At 40.6% G+C, this 21,441-nt stretch overlaps 2 protein-coding genes across 2 annotated transcripts; one reads left to right on the top strand and one right to left on the bottom strand.

Annotated features, from left to right (window-relative positions):
• Positions 1-9: 9 nt before the first annotated feature.
• On the bottom strand, positions 10-12,958 carry LOC125263062 (E3 ubiquitin-protein ligase PDZRN3-like). Its single transcript, XM_048181925.1, has 5 exons — positions 10,812-12,958; positions 10,195-10,403; positions 6,481-6,592; positions 5,731-5,826; positions 10-3,636 (listed from the first exon to the last, which is right to left on the bottom strand). Exons 1-5 carry the CDS (start codon positions 10,854-10,856, stop codon positions 2,101-2,103), a joined length of 1,998 nt encoding a protein of 665 aa, XP_048037882.1. The 5' UTR covers positions 10,857-12,958; the 3' UTR covers positions 10-2,100.
• A 3,043-nt stretch (positions 12,959-16,001) lies between these two features.
• On the top strand, positions 16,002-17,941 carry btg2 (B-cell translocation gene 2). The gene is made up of 2 exons (XM_048181942.1): positions 16,002-16,377; positions 16,554-17,941. The coding sequence occupies exons 1-2, from the start codon at positions 16,236-16,238 to the stop codon at positions 16,913-16,915; spliced, it is 504 nt and encodes a 167-aa protein (XP_048037899.1). The 5' UTR covers positions 16,002-16,235; the 3' UTR covers positions 16,916-17,941.
• The last annotated feature ends 3,500 nt before the right edge of the window (positions 17,942-21,441 follow it).

Below are 21,441 nucleotides of genomic sequence, written 5' to 3'. Positions count from 1 at the left end.
CACTTTAAGTAGCTAATTAAAATCTCATCTTTATTACAACCACATGTACATCATATTCCAAGAAAATTATTTCTAAAAGTGGAAACGAGCAAAATCCAATGAGAGGCAGAGTTCTGTTAATAGCGCATGTCCCATCCGTTCAAATCCATTATTCACAGCGTTTGACTCACGGTGAAAATGACGTGATTTCACCTCAGAAACGAGGGCGAGAGAGCGAGAGAGCGAGATGTGTCGCAGAGAGTCACAGTTGTGAGGAAAAAATTGTAAACACTCGAGTGCTAGTGCACCAAAAATAGTGCAGGTGGGAAATATCCTGATTTTCTGCTCAAAATAAAGATCCGCAAACATCCCACGTTGACAGGTGACTCCGAAAATACTTTGCATCTTCTACTTTGGAAAATAATTAGGTCTCATTCATGAAACGGGAGCAGAACGAATTTGTGTAAAGGCCCATTCACACTCAGAACGATAACTATAACGATATTACTATCCATGGCACCATATCGTTCTGTTCATTACAAGCGAGCGCTGCATCAGGGTTGCCAGGTTTTCACAACAAAACCTGCCCAATTGCTACTCAAAACTAGCCCGTTTCAGGGGATCCCGCAGTAAAAATCACGTTCCGGGGGGATAAGATTAGTTTTTAGGCGGGTTCCCCCTGGTAAAATTCGCATTCCATGTGCTAAATACAGCTTCAACCTGCGGCAACAGTGTTAAAGTAGCCCAATTTCCTGCGGACTTGGCAACACTGAGCTGCATGTTTTAAGCAGGATGGATTCTGATTGGCTGTTAATGTTTTTATCGTTCATCAGCTAGGAAAAAATTATTTTGAAAGTGATTCCATTCCTCTGTGCCATAGATGTGGTGATTATTTTAAAGTTAGAACAATTCTTTATCAATAGTTGTAGTTATCATCAGGGTTGCCAGGTTTTCACAACAAAACCCGCCCAATCCTTAAAAATCCGCTTTTGGGATCCCCCTGGTAAAATTCGCATTCCAAGGGCTAAGCATCATGTTATTTGGGGTCGCTTCAACCCGCGGACATGAAAAACAACCTGTGGCAACAGTGTTAAAAGTAGCCCAATTCCCGTGGACTTGGCAACACTGGCTATCCTGGTGTGAATAGCCTTTAATCATTCAGAAAGTAATACATTAATTGTTGTATTTGTGTATATTTACCGCAATTTGTGCTAAATTAATTCTGCTCGTTTTTCATGATGCCCATTGTAAAGTTCAAACCCCCTGGTTCGCAGAAACGTGCGCTGAAAATATATAATAATTCTGCACGTTAGAATAAAACGAACAGTTCAGTGCGCCGTCTTTATCACCAAATTGTTGTACTGCTGTTGACACCACTTATAATTCTTGAGTCTTTATAAAAGTTCTTTTTGTGACATCAATTGTGAAGAGCACAAGAAAAATAGCTTTAAAAATACTCTACAGAACTACAGTTATAGTGCAAGAACCCGCACACACACTCATGTTCCCGCAGCCTGATCTCCAGCATAACCCTGAACACCCAATCATCGGCCCTGACTGCGTATCTGACTCACGATCCGTCGCTAGATTATCCAATGTTATTCCCAGAGAATCAGATTCACGATTGAAAGGTGGGGCTGTGCTAACGCAACAAATTCAGTTAGCTAGCGGAAGACGGTCGGAGAGGGAATTTTCAATTTTGTGCAAAAGATACGCAATCTGGATGTTGTTTATAGGCTATAGTTGCGAATAATCTGAAATAAATTAAATCTCACGGTTAGCACCACCTTAAATTGATCCGTAACGTAAACTTTTCTTGGCACCAAATGAAGTTCGGTTTGTCTGGCGTCGGTATCTATGTTGTATTGCTTCATGCGGTCACATCAAACTGCAGTGATTTCGCTCCATAATAAAACATCTCTTTACAACACAATGCAAAACAAGATACTGCAAATATAACATTTAAAAATCAATTTACTACGGTGTCTGGAAACGTCTGTATCTACAGTAAACCTCAATTTCTGGAGGTAGCTTTGTGTAGTGCGGGCGGTCCAACACACACAAACACACGCACACACACACACACACGCATCAATCTGAACACACACTCGGTGGGTGTCGCTATACAGTTGTGACAGTGAGCAACGATGTGGGCAGCTGCAAGGCGTCTTCGCTGGAGCTCAGGCGCGTTCCGTGCGTCAGGAGTTCCTCTACGGTGGTCCAGTCATCCAGCAGCTTCCGGTTCCTCAGACGACTTAGTTTCCTCTGGCTCAGCTCGAGGACCGTATTATAAGTGTCTACGTTGGCTCCTCCCATGACCCCGCTGCCATGCACCAATCCCGTTGCAGCCACGCCACCTCTGGCCTGCTGCTGTCGCTGTCTCTGCAGCATGTGTTCGCGTCGCTCAGTGCGGCTCCAGTAGCGACCCATGCGGACCTCGCTGTGACTCTCCTCGTCCGTGCTCATGCCGCTACGCTCGTCCGCCAGCCGGGACGCTCTATCCCGCAGCATCTGGTTTCGCATGGCCCGCAAGTTCCCGCTGGGCGTTTTCCTAGTGGCCGCAGTGGGCATGTGGCCCTCTAAGGTGCTGTAGAGTCCGCCTCCTCCACCTGAGCCTCCGCGGTTGGCAGGTTTAGGCCAGGTGTCATTGGCATCCTGACTAGGCGTGTGACTTAGGGTGTGGAACCGCCCGTCCCTGTGCTGGCTGGACGGCTGCTCCATCACAAATCTCTGGGGTTCGGTGGATGCTCGGATCCTACTGTTGTCGTGAAGATCTGGAGGCATATAGCAGCGCTCATCAACTGGAGAGATCAGGGATGGTTGACTCATCGCATGCATAGCGTGTGCAGTCTGTGTAGGAAACGCAGAGTGTGCGGAAGGGTGTACTGGGTGACTGACGGCATGCATCAGTGCCAAGTCCGGCTCCTCGGGGAGATTTGTAGGCAGGTCGGCTCTGTGGCTGCAGGGATGCAACGTGGCGCTGCAATAGTTGGGCGAAGCCGGGTGACTCGCCCGTCTGCGGTACTCCATGGGCGTGGGACGGTGATGCAGCGTTCGGCTCCTCCTCAGCATTCCTGCAGAACTCGGATGAGGCAGTGGCCGCCGCTGGCCGGAGGGGGTACTGCATGTGGAGTGCACCGCGGGATTGAACAGCGAGCCGCTGCTGGAGCTGTGTCTGTTCAAACATGGCCGCTCCGCCTTGCGGTACTGCACGGACGACACCCGGGACAATCCTCGCGACCCCGGGACGGGCAAGCAAACATTTTGAGGCTGGACTGTCAGCGTTTCCGGGATGGCCTCTAGAGGGTGTTTTATCTGGCTGTCCCGCCGCTCGCGGGAACACGGCTCCCCCTGGTGGTGCATGCGAGCGTTGTAATGCCGCATGCGCTTCTCAAGTAGACGCTGGAAGCGCAGGAACTCGCCGGTGCTGACGCTGTAAAAACCAGAGTCGCTCAATTCCGACGAGATGAAGGACTCCGACGATGGCGACCCTCCGCCTCCGTGGCCGTGGCACTCCTCAAGCCCCTCCTCCGTCTCCACCCCCGACAGCTCCCCCTGGTGGAAACTACCGTCCGTCCAGCCGAGTCCACTGTCCAGCTCATGGTGAAGAGGCAGGTAACCCAGGGGTTTCTCCATCATGTAGTCATCATCATCAGTCTGTCACAAACACACATATTATGACATTAGAGCAATTCAAGGTGATGCATTACAGTGATTTTACCATAGTAAAATGAGTCTTTGTTAATAAAATCTTCTTGTTGTAATTTTAAACAGTGTCGCCTCCTAGGGCTTTCAAGCTACAATCACCAAAATCAGCGCAGACCTTCAAAAAGACCCATAGACTTTCATTGAGGGGGTCAAAACTTTTATAGAATATCTAGAGTATGAAAGCTTCATCCACCAAGAAACTATCACTAACAAAGCCTAACAACTAGTTTAGGACATGCTAGCAAAACATGCTAAAACATGGTAGCAACGTTATTATTCATGTTAGCAATGTTTTAAAACCTGATGATTCATGCTAGCAACATGCTAATTTATGCTAGCAAAGTTATAAATCATGTTAACAATGTGGTAAAACATGCTAGCAACATGCTAATTCAAGATTGCAATGTGTTAAAACATGTTAGCAACATGTTAATTTGTGTTAGCAAACCAAAACATGTTAACAACATTATTATTCATGTTAACAATGTTTTAAAACCTGATAATTCATGCTAGCAAAATGCCAATTCATGCTAGCAAAGTGATAAATCATGTTAAAACATGTTAGCAACATGTTAATTTGTGTTAGCAAACCTCTTAAAACATGCTAGCAAAACATGCTAATTCAAGATTGCAATGTGTTAAAACATGTTAGCAACGTTAATTTGTGTTAGCAAGCAAAACATGTTAACAACATTATTATTCATGTTAACAATTTTTTTAAAACCTGATAATTCATGCTAGCAAAATGCCAATTAATGCTAGCAAAGTGATAAATCATGTTAAAACATGTTAGCAACATGTTAATTTGTGTTAGCAACCTCTTAAAAAATGCTAGCAAAACATGCTAATTCATGTTAGCAACATGCTAATTTTTGCTAGCAAAGTTATAAATCATGTTAACAATGTGGTAAAACATGCTAGCAACATGCTAATTCAAGATTGCAATGTGTTAAAACATGTTAGCAACATGTTAATTTGTGTTAGCAAACCAAAGCATGTTAACAACATTATTATTCATGTTAACAATGTTTTAAAACCTGATAATTCATGCTAGCAAAATGCCAATTCATGCTAGCAAAGTGATAAATCATGTTAAAACATGTTAGCAACATGTTAATTTGTGTTAGCAACCTCTTAAAACATGCTAGCAAAACATGCTAATTCATGTTAGCAACGTGTTAATTCATGCTAACAGTGTGCTAAAACATGTTCATGCTAGCAATGTCTTTCTCTTTCCACTTCACTAAATGTAAAACTCTCAAACTTTCATACGGCCTTTTCAGGCCAACACAAAAGTTTGTTTCTATGAACTTTACTTTCCAGTTTATACTTTATACGAAAGTATATTATATGAAAAAATCCCTTTAATGTTTTACAAAAGAGCTGCAATACAATAAACGACAAATGTTTGACAAATAATTAAATTATTATTCATGTTTATTCAGATTTAAAATAACAGTACTCTGGGTGGTTGCTAGGTGGTTCAATATTATTTTAATCCAGGTTTGGTCATATTGGTTATTTAACAGCAAGCTCATTTGTGGATCACCCAATATTTCAGCTTATGATTTGTGGTGACATGAGCGACCGTTTTAACTATATGCAAATTCGCAGAGACAGCCAATAGCAGCACAGACAGTCGAGTAGAAACGCCTACTATCAAGCCACAATGCAGATTAAATCACTGCCAGTGTGAACGCTTTACATTTAAATTCAACATGAACTCCATTGATTGAACGGCCCTCTATTAGAGCTCAAGAGTCACTCTGGTGGCTCGCCATATTTATGATCGCTGGTTGCCTGGTAACACATAACTTACATAATATGTGACTCCTCGCCTCTCGGGCTGTGACGGATGAAGAGAATCGCACGAGAACCAGAACAACAACAACACGCACGTTCTAGAACTGGTTCTGGATTCATTACAAATTTCTTTGGACTATATTGCATTTGCATCACAGTCCCAGTGTGAACACTGAATACTCAATAATTAAGTGGTTCTTCGTCAATTATTGCTTCAGTCCATGCTCCTGTGACTCTCACCTGACTCTGGAAACTTCTGGGCTCCTCTAAGTTGGTTTTGCAGCAGCCGATCAGACAGTTCTGTCCCTGAGACACGCCGCTGGAGAACTCCGGCTCCTGAAACAGCACGACATACGCCATTAAACCACGCTTCAGTCCATAAATAAGATTGTTACAATCATTCCAAAGCATTTCTGCTCTTGTGAGATGAAAATCCCAGCATCTCTGATGCTTCCTGATGAATTATTAGCATAATGAGGCTGTGATGTGGAAGAGTGATTATTTTACACGACTGAACAGTCTGTCTGTCTGTCTGGATTTCCTGTCTGTCTCTCCTTCAGTTGCTTTATTAAAGGCTGTTTCCTCCTGTGCACCGTACACGTGAAATGTGTGTGTGTGTGTGTGTGTGTATTCCCAAGCGTAGCTAAATGCATGAATAATTCCAGAGCATAAGAGAGCAGCTCCATTTTGAAAAACGCGTTTGTTTGGAGAACAGCACACACACACACACACACACACACACAATTTAACACACAGAAGAAGCATGAAACAACTGCTTTTAAACACTCTGTTAAGCTTGGCATTGCGGAAGAATCAGGATTCGGAAAGAAATACTTGATATTCATCCTAAATTATTGTTTGCATGACCTTTAAAATGTGGCACATATCAGACACTTGTCACATAAAGGGTAAATCAATAACTATACACATCTCCTCATGAATATTAACATCTGATAATCATCTGATAATCTGATTATGTTAATAGCTTACATTGTAGGACAGGCGTTCTCTGTGCTCCAGGTCTCTAGGTGTGTTTGGCAGGTATTCGTACCTGCCTCCGTCTCTACGGTTCACGGGCAGGGTCATGTGATTGTAGTACGTCCTGAGAAGGCAACAACAAAACACAAACACTTGAATATATCTGTATGAATGCTGATAAACAAGCCACGCCCCCTCCCTCCAGCTATAGGACACACCCCCTTCATCTAAGATGCTGTTATTGTGTATATAAAGAGCTTCTCTGACCTCATTCTAATGTAGAGACTAACAGAAGCATAAAGATGCCTACAAAGAGTATGGTGGTTATATGAATACATAAATAGTAATAAATAATGGGTAGTTTAGAATTATAGTAATAGTGATGCTTGTCCTAATACAACACACCACTAAATATAACATATGACATATAACATACCTGCCACATTTCAAAAAGTTTTTCAACATTTTTTTTTTTACCTTATAATTGTATTGACACAAAATAGACAAAATAAGAGTTTCCTCCCTGGCCACCAAATTGCGACTAATGTTAAATATTTACAACAATAATTTTAAAATCAAATAACTTTGAAAATCAGGGGGAAAAAAATGTTCGAGTCGATCTTATTAACGTAAGGACAGAAGTAATGTCCGATTCGCGTGCAAATGACTCCTGTGAACCAGTGCTCAAAAAGATTCGTATCGTGAATCGTTAAAAACAAAAACAAACAAACCTCGAACTCGTTATGAATCGTGATTCGTGAGTCTTGTGTACAGGTTCTTTTAATAAGTCAGTCAAAAAGATTCACAAAACAACCTCGAACTCGTTGGGAAATATTTGGCTACATTATTAACATAATTTACTGGCTCTAAACCTCTCTTTTCTCTATTCAGAGATGATCTAGACAGGTATATCGAAACTATCCAATGCTCTTTTGAATGCTGAAAACTGTTTCTCTTTATTCATCCTTTTTGTCGATTCTCGAACTCGTTATGAATCGTGATTCGCGACTCTTGTGAACGGGTTCTTTTGAATAAGTCAGTCAAAAAGATCCACAAAACAACCTGAGGAACTTTTGAATCAGGCTCACTCAATCATCGAATCGTTCAGAGCCGTTAAGTTCCGACTCCCTCACAGAAACTCGCGGCATTTGTCCAATTTGAAAAGAACCGGGAACCGTTACTGCGACTAACTTCAGGTTAGTGCGATTTATATTAATCTTTTTACTCACTGTTTGTTCGTATGAATAATTAAAGACATATCCAAAACATTATTATTATTATTTTTTTTTGATTTTTTTTTACAAAAATATTATTGTTTAGCATCGAGAGGCTAAGCTTTCTTTGGGAGTAAGCAGAAAACTAGACGACATGTTGGAACGATAATCAACACGTAACTTTTTCAAACAGTCAGAAATGTTCTTACAAAACACAATGTGATATTTATATGGGACAAAAACAGTCAGGATTATTATAGTGACAGCATCAAATTGAAACAAACTTGTATAGTCTATCTACTAAAATGTCCCTTATTGACCTTAATGTTCTTCTCAATTGTTGAATTTGGCAACTAAAAAGTCATTTGGCTCCTAAATGTTTTATTTTAGGATCTGATGGCTGCCTAATCATGTTTTTAGTCTGAAGCCACTGCATGCTTGATGTTCTTGAAGACTGGAATGGATCGATCAGACGTCTTTTCGCTATATGAACTCAAGAGGTTCACCACACATTGAACTTCAAAGGATGAAATATGCTCGCATGCACATTCTCCCGCGTTTACACGTGCATGAATGCAAAACCTTGCGTGACTGTGTCTTTAGGCCATTTACATGCTAGAGAAGGCTCTGATGGAGCAGATGGGAGCACGTCAGATCAGTTTTGCCAATTGCTTTCAGTTAAATGTAGCTAAAACTGGTCGCTAAACATCGCTAGATGACGTCATACTGGTGAGTCCACTGATCTATATTGATATAAATGTAGATCAGTGGGCGAGTCACAGAATCTAGATAAGGATTGTTCAAGAAGTTGCTAGATTTGTTGCTAGGCTTTTGAAAAAGTCTCAAAAGGGGCGGGAAGTCGCTAAATCGACAAAATCGCTAAATTTGCAACACTGCGTCAGATGCGTTTTGAGGGGCAGGTCAGTTTGGCATAATTATCGTTATAGTTATTTTGCATAATTATTTTGCATTACAAAGCAATCTATTTTCTGTGAAGGTGCGAGACTTCTGATTTATTAGCTGCTCTGCACCTTATTTTTAACGTAAGAACGCACGTGGACATCAATGTGCGAGGCTTTCATTTATTTTATTTGTACAAAAACTGATACTTGGTACTGAAAACTATTCTCATATTATTTAATATATTATCCTAATCTTTAACACACTGGTTTGTTGCGCTAATAGTTTTACTGATTACGGTTTTCGCAGCGATGCAGTAGAAGCACCATTTTTGGTTCTTCAAAGAACCTTTCAGTGATCCGTTCTTAAAATAACCATTTTTTTCTTAGTGTGAAGAACATTTTAATAATCTAAAGAACCTTTTTCCCTTATAAAGAGCCTTTTGTGGAATGGTAAAATTCTTCATGAAACCATCGTTTGGCTAATGATCGGCAATCTAGCACAAAATAAGGTGGATAGATACATAACTAGAATAATAACATAGTGCAGCAAATGGTATAACGAATAATAATGATAAGAAATACCAGTTTGGAATATCAAGCAGCTTAACGAACTGTTTTTGTATAGCAGAAGCCTTGCGCGTTCAAACAGCCGCGCCTGCTACTTTAAAAATAAGTAAGCAATCACCCTAAAAAGTGGTTCACACAGGACACATTCTTCATTTCAATAAGCAATAAATTTAATTAAATGCAGCTAATTTTTACTTAAAGGGTTAGTTCACCCAAAAATGAAAATAATGTCATTAATTACTCACCCTCATGCCGTTCCACACCCGTAAGAGCTTCGTTAATCTTCGGAACACAAATTGAGATATTTTTGATGAAATCCGATGGCTCAGTGTGGCCTACATAGGGAGCAATGACATTTCCTCTGTCAAGATCCATTAATGTACTAAAAACATATTTAAATCAGTTCATGTGAGTACAGTGGTTCAATATTAATATTATAAATCAACGAGAATATTTTTGGTGCGCCAAAAAAACAAAATAACGACTTATATAGTGATGGCCGATTTCAAAACACTGCTTCAGGAAGCTTATGAATGCTTATGAATCTTTTGTGTCGAATCAGCGGTTCGGAGCGCCAAAGTCACGTGATTTCAGCAGTTTGACACGGATCCGAATCATGATTCGACACGAAAGATTCATAACGCTCCGAAGCTTCCTGAAGCAGTGTTTTGAAATCGGCCATCACTAAATAAGTCGTTATTTTGTTTTTTTGGCGCACCAAAAATATTCTTGTTGATTTATAATATTAATATTGAACCACTGTACTCACATGAACTGATTTAAATATGTTTTTAGTACATTAATGGATCTTGACAGAGGAAATGTCATAGCAGGCCTCACTGAGCCATCGGATTTCATCAAAAATATCTTAATTTGTGTCTTACGGGTGTTGAACGGCATGAGGGTGAATAATAATAAATTACATTATTTTCATTTTCGGGTGAACTACCCTTTAAAAGCGTGAGATTGTGTCGTGTGTGAACGACCCCTCGAGCGCATGTCCATGTTTGTCCCGCAGGTGGCAGCGGTGAGGTGTGTCGCACCTGTCCGAGGGAGGCAGACGCGGCATTGTACACGAGTGTGGCCGGAGAGGGTCCCACGGCCGTTCCGTCTGCGTGCTGCAGTCCGTCGTCCGGTTGTACTGCAGGCTCCGCCCCCGGCCCTCGATCTGAAGCGTGATTGGCTGCTCGTAGCTGGCCAGGATACGGAAGGCCTCTTGCTTCGGCAGGTGGGTCAAATCCCGACCGTGAACCTGAACGACAGACAATCAACAGCCTGATTAATTTTAGTCCTCGTTTGCACGGATCCGGTGCGTTCAGCCGTTTGCCGTACGCTCTATTTAACCTGATTCGGTTTATCACTACTATAGGTTGACTAAAGCGCAGCTGTGTAAACATATTCCCCCCTCAGCACCACAGCTGCCCACCGATCGGATCCGTACGAAACTGGACTGAACCTCAGGCTCACACACACACACACACACATATGATGAAAATCATACTGCATCTTCATACCAACACACATCACTGCATGAGTCATGAGAGAGAGGGACGGCACACGTGTGTGTGTGTGTGTGTGTGTGTGTGTTTGAAACGGCATCATTGTCACTCCAAATCACCATCAGCACACAATCGTGAACATTTACACACACTGGACTCACCCCCATCCCGTCGCCCATCCACGGCCCTGACAGTCGACAGCCCATCACCACGGCAACAGATGAGCAGGATCGTGCGCCAATGCTGTGAATTCACTCCGAACACAGGATGAAGATGAAGAGGATGAAGGAGCGATGCAGCTACTGCTGGCATACATGAACACACACACATATACGCTCACACACACACACACACTCGCATGCAGAGCTGCAGTGAGAGAGACGCGCAGCAGAATCGGACGGAGCTGTCTCTCCTCGCTCTCTCTCTCTCTCTGAGCGCTCGATCCAGAACGCTGCCTCTCCAGCACTCAGGCCCCGCCCACCTCTGGCACATCCCTGCTGTGATTGGTCAGGGAGCTGCGCCTGTCGGCCGAGAGTGAGAGCTGATTGGCTGGCAGGGGTCAACCCTCGTTTGACGCTCGTCTCCATCATTCGATCAGATTCCAGAGCTGTGAAGACATAAATATGCATTCAATTAATGAGAAGAATTAACTCACTCATCACTAGTATTGAAGTTGAGAATGCGTGTCATCCTCAAATCATGTGTTGTTGTTGTTGAGGAGAGAGAGGTGTGCTGGTACTTCACCATTTTCACCCGCTGGACCATAAAACGCCAAGAAAAAACACTCCCTGGCAACCACCAGTTCTGATTCTTGATTTATTCAAAGGACTTTTAGGACAAACATTAAATGTTAATGGCAGCTCAGATCATTTGTTCTTGGAAAATGTAGTTGAGTTCATATCAGACTTTCTCAAACTGAGCACAGATTTGCCTGATTTTCTCAGGAGAAACCTCTGAGAAGAAGACAGGAGGAGACCTCTCTGGCGTGTTTTCGTTGGGTTTTTAAGGTCTCTGCTGCTAAACTCACTGGTGGGAGCTCTGGGACGTGAGCGGACCTGACAGCCGTCAGGGAAACACGCCGCAGCAGCGGAACATGCGCGAGTCTCTCCTGCGGGCAGCACATGCGGCGAGCAGAGCACACGCCAGAGGAAAGTGCAAATCTGTGTCGAGCCATCAGAAGTTCCAGTAAACCAGAAGAGAGGCATGAATAAATAAACTCGCTGTCCTTAAAGTCAGGGGTCTGTGAGCGGCTCAGAGGACAATTATGGTTGGGATGGAGACGTTTGTTGAGGAAAGGACGTGACAGAATCATGTCAGAGCACAAACACTCACGCTGGAACACAAATCAAGTATTTGGGGTCAGGCTGGTTAAAGCGCACTCATAACAGTAACTATAACGAAAACTATTTTAGCATCCACACGAGCGGAGGATAGCAATAGCGATAACTATAACAATAACTATATTACAATCTACACCACTGGACAATAACTATAACGATAACTATATTAGCATCTGCACCAACGGACGATAACTGTAACGATAACTATGTTACAATCCACACCAACGGACGATAACTATATCAGCATCCACACCAACGGACGATAACTATATTAGCGTCTGCACCAACGGACGATAACTGTAACGATAACTATGTTACAATCCACACCAACGGACGATAACTATATCAGCATCCACACCAACGGACGATAACTATATTAGCGTCTGCACCAACGGACGATAACTGTAACGATAACTATGTTACAATCCACACCAACGGACGATAACTATATCAGCATCCACACCAACGGACGATAACTATAACGATAACTATGTTACAATCCACATCAGCGGACGATAACTATAACGATAACTATATTAGCGTCTGCACCAACGGACGATAACTGTAACGATAACTATGTTACAATCCACACCAACGGACGATAACTATATTAGCGTCTGCACCAACGGACGATAACTGTAACGATAACTATGTTACAATCCACACCAACGGACGATAACTATAACAATAACTATATTAGCGTCCACACCAGCGGATGATAACTATAACACTATAACGATAACTATATTAGCGTCCACACCAGCGGATGATAACTATAACACTATAACGATAACTATATTAGCGTCCACATCAGCGGACGATAACTATAACGATAACTATGTTACAATCCACACCAACGGATGATAACTATATTAATGTCCAAACCAACGGACGATAACTATAACAATAACTATATTAGCGTCCACATCAGCGGACGATAACTATAACGATAACTATATTAGTGTCCACACCAGCGTACGATAACTATAACGATAACTATATTAGCGTCCACACCAGCGGACGATAACTATAATGATAACTATATTAGCGTCTGCACCAATGGACAATAACTATAACGATATCTATATTAGCGTCCACACCAGCGGATGATAACTATAACGATAACTATATTAGCGTCCACACCAGCGGACGATAACTATAATGATAACTATATTAGCGTCTGCACCAATGGACAATAACTATAACGATATCTATATTAGCGTCCACACCAGCGGATGATAACTATAACGATAACTATATTAGCGTCCACATCAGCGGACGATAACTATAACGATAACTATATTAGCGTCCACACCAGCGGACGATAACTATAATGATAACTATATTAGCGTCTGCACCAATGGACAATAACTATAACGATATCTATATTAGCGTCCACACCAGCGTACGATAACTATAACGATAACTATATTAGCGTCCACACCAGCGGACGATAACTATAATGATAACTATATTAGCGTCTGCACCAATGGACAATAACTATAACGATATCTATATTAGCGTCCACACCAGCGGATGATAACTATAACGATAACTATATTAGCGTCCACATCAGCGGACGATAACTATAACGATAACTATATTAGCGTCCACACCAGCGGACGATAACTATAATGATAACTATATTAGCGTCTGCACCAATGGACAATAACTATAACGATATCTATATTAGCGTCCACACCAGCGTACGATAACTATAACGATAACTATATTAGCGTCCACACCAGCGGATGATAACTATAACGATAACTATATTAGCGTCCACATCAGCGGACGATAACTATAACGATAACTATATTAGCGTCCACACCAGCGGACGATAACTATAATGATAACTATATTAGCGTCTGCACCAATGGACAATAACTATAACGATATCTATATTAGCGTCCACACCAGCGGATGATAACTATAACACTATAACGATAACTATAACGATACTACGTTACAATCCATGCCAGCAGACGATAACTATAACAATTAACTATATTACTGTCCACACAAACTGACAATAACTATATCCAGCGGATAACTATAACGATAATTACATTAGAATCTCCACCAGCAGATGACAACGTTCTGTTTATTCTAAGCATGCGCTACTGCTCCTCTTTGTCTTTATTGTTAAAGTGGTGGTGTTTACTCTTTCTTTTATAATTTTTTTCACAAGATTTTCTTTTATATTTAGAATTAGAATGATTTTTAGAACAACATCATCGTCCCTGGTGTGAACGGACCTTTAGTTGTTATAAACACACGAGAAAGTGTTATTGCTCAGACTTGATTTTTAGGCGTTTCACCTACAATTCCTGAGGAGAAACAGACCCAGATGAGTCAATAGTTGTCATCAGTAACAGTATAAAGCTGTAAAATGAATGTGGAGAGCCGCTCAGATCATTAGATGACAAACGCTCTGACTTGAATCTAAGGACAGTTTGAGATATCGAGATCTCTTCATCAGATTACTGGGGTCTTTTCCTCAGGAGAAATAACTGAAATATTGAAGAGATCTCATTGTTTTCTTGTGCTGATCGTTGTGTAGATTATGTTTAAAGAGCTTCAGGAAGGTGGTGCAAGACGCTGCAGATCAAACCACTAGAGCTGAGATGGAGCGACACACACGGCTGGAGGGACGTGTCAGCTCAGATCAGAGGAGACAGCAGTTGCACTGCAGGCGGTGTGTGTGTGTGTGTGTGAGAGAGAGTTTGCAGGAGGACACACACCTCCTGTGGGATTATCCACAATGCCCCAGCTCACCTCCAGATGGCGAAGTCTCACTCCAGTCTCAGAGGACACACGGCATGTCCGACGGGTCACCGGACCCCGAAACCAGAGACACGAGTGTGTGTGTGTGTGTGCATTGCTCAATATGACATTCATATAAACAATGAATCGTGTCTCAGCCGGCGCTCAGGAAGACACATGTGTTGCCATGGTGAGAGCCCTTCACATGAACCGCATCAACTTCTGCAACACACACACACACACACACACTACAGCCAAATATAGACAAACGTGCTGTCAGTCCACATGACAAACACACACAACAGCAGAACCGGCCATCTGCGTTCACACCAACACACTGTAGTACATTCAGAAACTACATGGTATTTAGAAAGTGTATATTTAGTTTATGTATACAGTGTATACACTAATATATAGTATAAAATAGAAGATATATAAACATAAAAATACTGAAATGTTAATGTGCAGCAGAGGATTACTGTGACTGATTTGTGTTATATCAGAAATAAAAGCTGCTGGAAAAGGCGCAGGATGTGAGCGGTCGCCATGGTAACAGATACAGGGATGGCAAAGTGACAGAGATGCTCTGCGAGTCAGACATTTACAGAGTTAAAGATATTCTCACCATATATGTGTCAAATGTACATGAAAAAAATCATATTTATGTTTGATGAATAAATGCTGTTAATTTTAACATCTGGTTTGGCCCAATGCGCTTGGCCGCCAGATGTCGCTGCTACACTTTGAAATACAGGTTCATAACGTAGTTTATCAAAAATATTTATATTCAACTGCACTGAAAACACTCTGTAATATCATGTATTTATGTTACTTACGATTAATATGCATGTTATGAGAATATTGATTAAACTGACATGATGTTTTGTTTTGTTGCATTTGGGTTGATTGTTTAGTTTGGATCTATTTGGGTCGTGTGTAGGTTTCTGGTGTCACCTACGCTTGACAGACGATCAAAGAGAGGAAACCCAGCTCAGAGCGCCATTCGCTTCTATAATTAAACGCCGAAACTTTACGGTAAGCGCGTTCTCGCGGTCTTTGTTTTTCCCCCGAATGTCGTCATGCATACTTTAGCGGCGTTTGACGTCAATATCCATATTTGGACGCGGACGGAAGGAGAGCGTCACCACAACACGCGGTGTTTTCCACCATGACAACCAATCAGTCGAGCGAGGAAGCCGCCCCTTCCTTTCATTGGACGCTGGGCGTGTCACTCAGATCATCTCGACTGACGTCGACTCCTTGTGTGTATATATCGGCGGAATCACTCCCCTCAGAACAGATCAGAGTCCAGTCAGAGAAACGGAACCGTTTGGATCGAATATCTCTCGGGGAATGTGTACCGTTTCATCGCCATTGCTTTAAATTACCAAGCATCAAACCGAAACGGACGCCAGCTGTTCGGGTTCTTAACTTTCATCGTCATTATTTTTTATTCTAAACTCAACTGGACGGAGAACAATGACCCACGGCACCGGAGCAGAAATGATCCCGGAGGTTTTGGCCGCCGCGAGTTTCGTTTGCAGACTTTTGCGCGGCCGCGGACGCTTGAGTGACGCGCAGCTCCAGGTGTTCAGAGACTGTCTCGCGCAGGCGCTATCAGGTACTGCTCTTAAACTTTTGTGGTAAATTTTAGTTTTATTTTCAACATTATTGAAAGTACCTTAAATACTATGCTGTGTACATAAAGCTTCTTTAGGGTAATTCCGTGGTACAGTGATCACATGATGGATGAAAGATGCAGGATTTTAACAAAAAAATGTTTCCTTTTTCCTTTAGAACACTACCAGCATCATTGGTTCCCTGACAGGCCGCAGAAGGGCTCCGGATACCGCTGCATACGAATCAATCATGAAATGGACCCTCTGATTGGCCGAGCAGCCGGCCGCATCGGACTGACCAGCGGGCAGCTATTCTCGCTCTTGCCGCGAGAGCTGACGCTCTGGGTTGACCCGTACGAAGTGTCTTACCGCATTGGCGAGGACGGGTCCATTTGCGTTCTCTACGAAGCGGAACCGCCAGTCTCAAGCCCCGCCCCCAGCCTCTCGCCGTACGACCAAACGGCGAACTGCAAAAACCGCTTCATGATGGGCGGCCGCACGAGTCCACCAAAAAACTACCTGATGATGGTGTCCAGCTGAACGCTCGGGACCGGTTCTGCCGGTACTGGAGCCTGACCGACCAACTGCCATGTTAAGAGTTGTAGCTGTTCGCGTGACTTCACTTCACGTAATCCTTTATTTAAGATGAACATTAAAGCACTGGTTGTTACGCGACTGGGCGTCTGCTGGACCTGGAGATCTTTCAGCACTGTTCCGTGTGACTCTTGTTTATTTTTACAATCCCAAAACAGGTTTTGGGGTGTTTTCACTGGTGCTCGCACACGGTTTCGGTGCAATTACGATACCTCACGAGAATGTAAAGTAATTAATGGCCTGAAATGTACTTTACGCAAGTGCGCGAAAGTTTTTGCTGTAAGGATGTATTCAAACAACCACAATGACAATAAAATCGACCAGCGTTTTGTGCTTCAGTTTGCTATAGCGCCACCTGTGGCAACTCTAAGAATACGACAATAAAATCGACCAGCGTTTTGTGCTTTAGTTTGCTATAGCGCCACCTGTGGCAACTCTGAGAATGCAACATTGCTTTACAACGTATTTGCATTCGCGTGCTTGCGTACAGTACATTTCAGGCCTAAAACTGCTGTGGACTTTCATAATTTCTAACAGGAGCTGCTATTGAGCGGGACGCCACATGAACGAACTCCCATAATCCCCTCTGCCTTAACCACAGCACCACCGCTCCCTTAATAAACGTCACTGCCTGGCTCTTTTAGTCTTACTGTGCAATATTCAGGCAATAACCTTCTATTGTAATGTCATGAGTCATGTAGACTTTGCCAGCATCGCTGGGGGAAATGATTGTCTTTTCCCAGGATGCTTTGCATGTGGTATGTTGGAAGGTATCGGGCCGAAGCGCCAGCAGAGACTCACGTCAAGCATTCTGTCTCTCTCGGGCTGCTGAGCAGCACGCGTTTACTGTTTCAGACAGAGTAAATGTAGTTTGTAAGCTATTTTGAAGCAGAGTTGCTTTTAATGTACATTTTTTAAATGCATTTGTGCATACAGTCGATTTTTATTACAATAAACCTTTTATGAATTAAACGTTTCTCTGTGGTCTGATGTTATTATGATGCTGTAACGAGGTTCAGTTGAAAACTCCCACGTCTGGTTGGCGTTCGGTGGGCAGGTTGGTGTTATCTGGATGTGTCTGGGCTTGTTTTTCTCCTACACACACTGAAAGCCTTCAGATACACTTATCAGCAGCCGCTGTGCTGAGAGATTAACTGTGAGCCGCCTAACTAGACAACAGGCACTTGACTTAAATTGGCCAAATTGTAAGGCATTCTTGTCATGAATCATATTTTGAAATACCTGGTCTACATCTACATATGTTTATCAAAACATGTTGTATACTTTACACATGTACTTCATTCTCATCTTTATTTCTATTTAAATTAGTTTTTCTCTATTTAAATGTCCTGAAACAACCATTGGAGGTTTCATTGTGCTTGAACGACGAGAGATTGACTTGTTGACTGGGGAAAAGTAAAACATACAAAATGGTGGATGAGTCCATTATACCGATATCATATCGATAAATTAAATGGACTTCTATCCAATATTTGTGTGTTCTATTGGAGAATTAACATAGCAAAATGTTAACATAAAACTACTGGAATCACTTGAGTTGAATCATTAGTTTAGCTACATGCTAACTCTACTGAAATCAACTGTGAACAACATTTTAATCTCAAATTATTGGGACTAATGAAATCAGCTACAAACTTATATTATAAACTTGGGATCAGTAAGCGAGTTGTCCCTTAGCAACACGCTAACATCAAACTATGGAAATCAATTGTAAACAACACGCTAATGTTAAATTATTGAACTGAATGAAATTTTAGCTACAAACTAATATAATAAACTATTGCAATCAGGCGAGTTTTCCACTTAGCGACATGCTAGCATCAAAGAATGTAAATCAATTGTAAACAACATGCTAATGTCAAATTATTATACCAAATGAAATTTTAGCTACAAACTAATATAATAAACTATTGCAATCAGGCGAGTTTTCCACTTAGCAACATGCTAGCATCAAACTATGGAAATCAATTGTAAACAACATGCTTAATATCAAATTATTGAACTGAATAAAATTTTAGCTACAAGCTAATATTAAACTATTGTAATCAGGCGAGTTGTCCGCTTAGCAACATGCTAGCATCAAAGAATGGAAATCAATTGTAAACAACATGCTAATGTCAAATTGAAGTGAATGAAATTTTAGCTAAAAACTAATATAATAAACTATTGCAATCATTTAGGCAAATTGTCCGCTTAACAACATGCTAACATCAAACTATGGAAATCAGTTGTATACAACATGCTTAATATCAAATTGTTGAAGTGAATTAAATTTATCTACAAGCTAATATTAAAAACTATTGTAATCAGTTAGGCGAGTTGTCCACTTAGCAACATGCTAGCACCAAACTCTTCTAAAATCAACTGTGAACAACATTTTAATGTCAAATTATTTGGATTAATGAAATTTTAGTTACAAACTAATATAATAAACTATTGCAATCAGTTAGGCAAATTGCTTAACATCATGCTAACATCAAACTATGAAAGTCAGTTGTAAACAACATGCTAATGTCAAATTATTGAATGAAATTTTAGCTACAAACTAATATAATAAATTATTGCAATCAGGTGAGTTTTCCACTTAGTGACATGCTAGCATCAAAAAATGTAAATCAACTGTAAACAACATGCTAATGTCAAATTATTGAACTGAATAAAATTTTAGCTACAAGCTAATATTAAACTATTGTAATCAGTTAGGCGAGTTGTCCGCTTAGCAACATGCTAGCATCAAAGAATGGAAATCAATTGTAAACAACATGCTAATGTCAAATTGAAGTGAATGAAATTTTAGCTAAAAACTAATATAATAAACTATTGCAATCATTTAGGCAAATTGTCCGCTTAACAACATGCTAACATCAAACTATGGAAATCAGTTGTATACAACATGCTTAATATCAAATTGTTGAAGTGAATTAAATTTATCTACAAGCTAATATTAAAAACTATTGTAATCAGTTAGGCGAGTTGTCCACTTAGCAACATGCTAGCACCAAACTCTACTAAAATCAACTGTGAACAACATTTTAATGTCAAATTATTTGGATTAATGAAATTTTAGTTACAAACTAATATAATAAACTATTGAGATCAGTAAGTGAGTTGTCCCTTAGCAACATGCTAACATCAAACTATGGAAATCAATTGTAAACAACATGCTAACGTCAAACTATGGAAATCAATTGTAAACAACATGCTTAATATCAAATTGTTGAAGTGAATTAAATTTATCTACAAGCTAATATTAAAAACTATTGTAATCAGTTAGGCGAGTTGTCCACTTAGCAACATGCTAGCACCAAACTCTACTAAAATCAACTGTGAACAACATTTTAATGTCAAATTATTTGGATTAATGACATTTTAGTTCCAAACTAATATAATAAACTATTGTAATCAGTTAGGCGAGTTGTCCGCTTAGCAACATGCTAACATCAAACTATGGAAATCAATTGTAAACAACATGCTAACGTCAAATTATTGAATGAAATTTTAGCTACAAACTAATATAATAAACTATTGCAATCAGGTGAGTTTTCCACTTAGTGACATGCTAGCATCAAATAATGTAAATCAACTGTAAACAACATGCTAATGTCAAATTATTGAACTGAATAAAATTTTAGCTACAAGCTAATATTAAACTATTGTAATCAGTTAGGCGAGTTGTCCACTTAGCAACATGCTAGCACCAAACTCTACTAAAATCAACTGTGAACAACATTTTAATGTCAAATTATTTGGATTAATGAAATTTTAGTTACAAACTAATATAATAAACTATTGCAATCATTTAGGCAAATTGTCCGCTTAACAACATGCTAACGTCAAACTATGGAAATCAGTTGTATACAACATGCTTAATATCAAATTGTTGAAGTGAATTAAATTTATCTACAAGCTAATATTAAAAACTATTGTAATCAGTTAGGCGAGTTGTCCACTTAGCAACATGCTAGCACCAAACTCTACTAAAATCAACTGTGAACAACATTTTAATGTCAAATTATTTGGATTAATGAAATTTTAGTTACAAACTAATATAATAAACTATTGAGATCAGTAAGTGAGTTGTCCCTTAGCAACATGCTAACATCAAACTATGGAAATCAATTGTAAACAACATGCTAACGTCAAACTATGGAAATCAATTGTAAACAACATGCTTAATATCAAATTGTTGAAGTGAATTAAATTTATCTACAAGCTAATATTAAAAACTATTGTAATCAGTTAGGCGAGTTGTCCACTTAGCAACATGCTAGCACCAAACTCTACTAAAATCAACTGTGAACAACATTTTAATGTCAAATTATTTGGATTAATGACATTTTAGTTCCAAACTAATATAATAAACTATTGTAATCAGTTAGGCGAGTTGTCCGCTTAGCAACATGCTAACATCAAACTATGGAAATCAATTGTAAACAACATGCTAACGTCAA

This window comes from Megalobrama amblycephala, linkage group LG2, assembly GCF_018812025.1.
Source record: "Megalobrama amblycephala isolate DHTTF-2021 linkage group LG2, ASM1881202v1, whole genome shotgun sequence".
In the NCBI taxonomy this organism is placed as follows: domain Eukaryota; kingdom Metazoa; phylum Chordata; class Actinopteri; order Cypriniformes; family Xenocyprididae; genus Megalobrama; species Megalobrama amblycephala.
This window is presented reverse-complemented; position numbering and strand designations above follow the sequence as displayed.

Excerpts from the sequence above, each read along its gene's own strand:
- LOC125263062 (XM_048181925.1), bottom strand. The coding sequence starts at position 10,856 with ATGGGCTGTCGACTGTCAGGGCCGTGGATGGGCGACGGGATGGGG. Across the intron at positions 10,404-10,811 it reads GGATGGGCGACGGGATGGGG|GTTCACGGTCGGGATTTGAC; the intron begins GTGAGTCCAGTG and ends TCTGTCGTTCAG. Across the intron at positions 5,827-6,480 it reads GAGAACGCCTGTCCTACAAT|GAGCCGGAGTTCTCCAGCGG; the intron begins GTAAGCTATTAA and ends GTGCTGTTTCAG.
- btg2 (XM_048181942.1), top strand. The coding sequence starts at position 16,236 with ATGACCCACGGCACCGGAGCAGAAATGATCCCGGAGGTTTTGGCCGCC. Across the intron at positions 16,378-16,553 it reads TCTCGCGCAGGCGCTATCAG|AACACTACCAGCATCATTGG; the intron begins GTACTGCTCTTA and ends TTTTTCCTTTAG.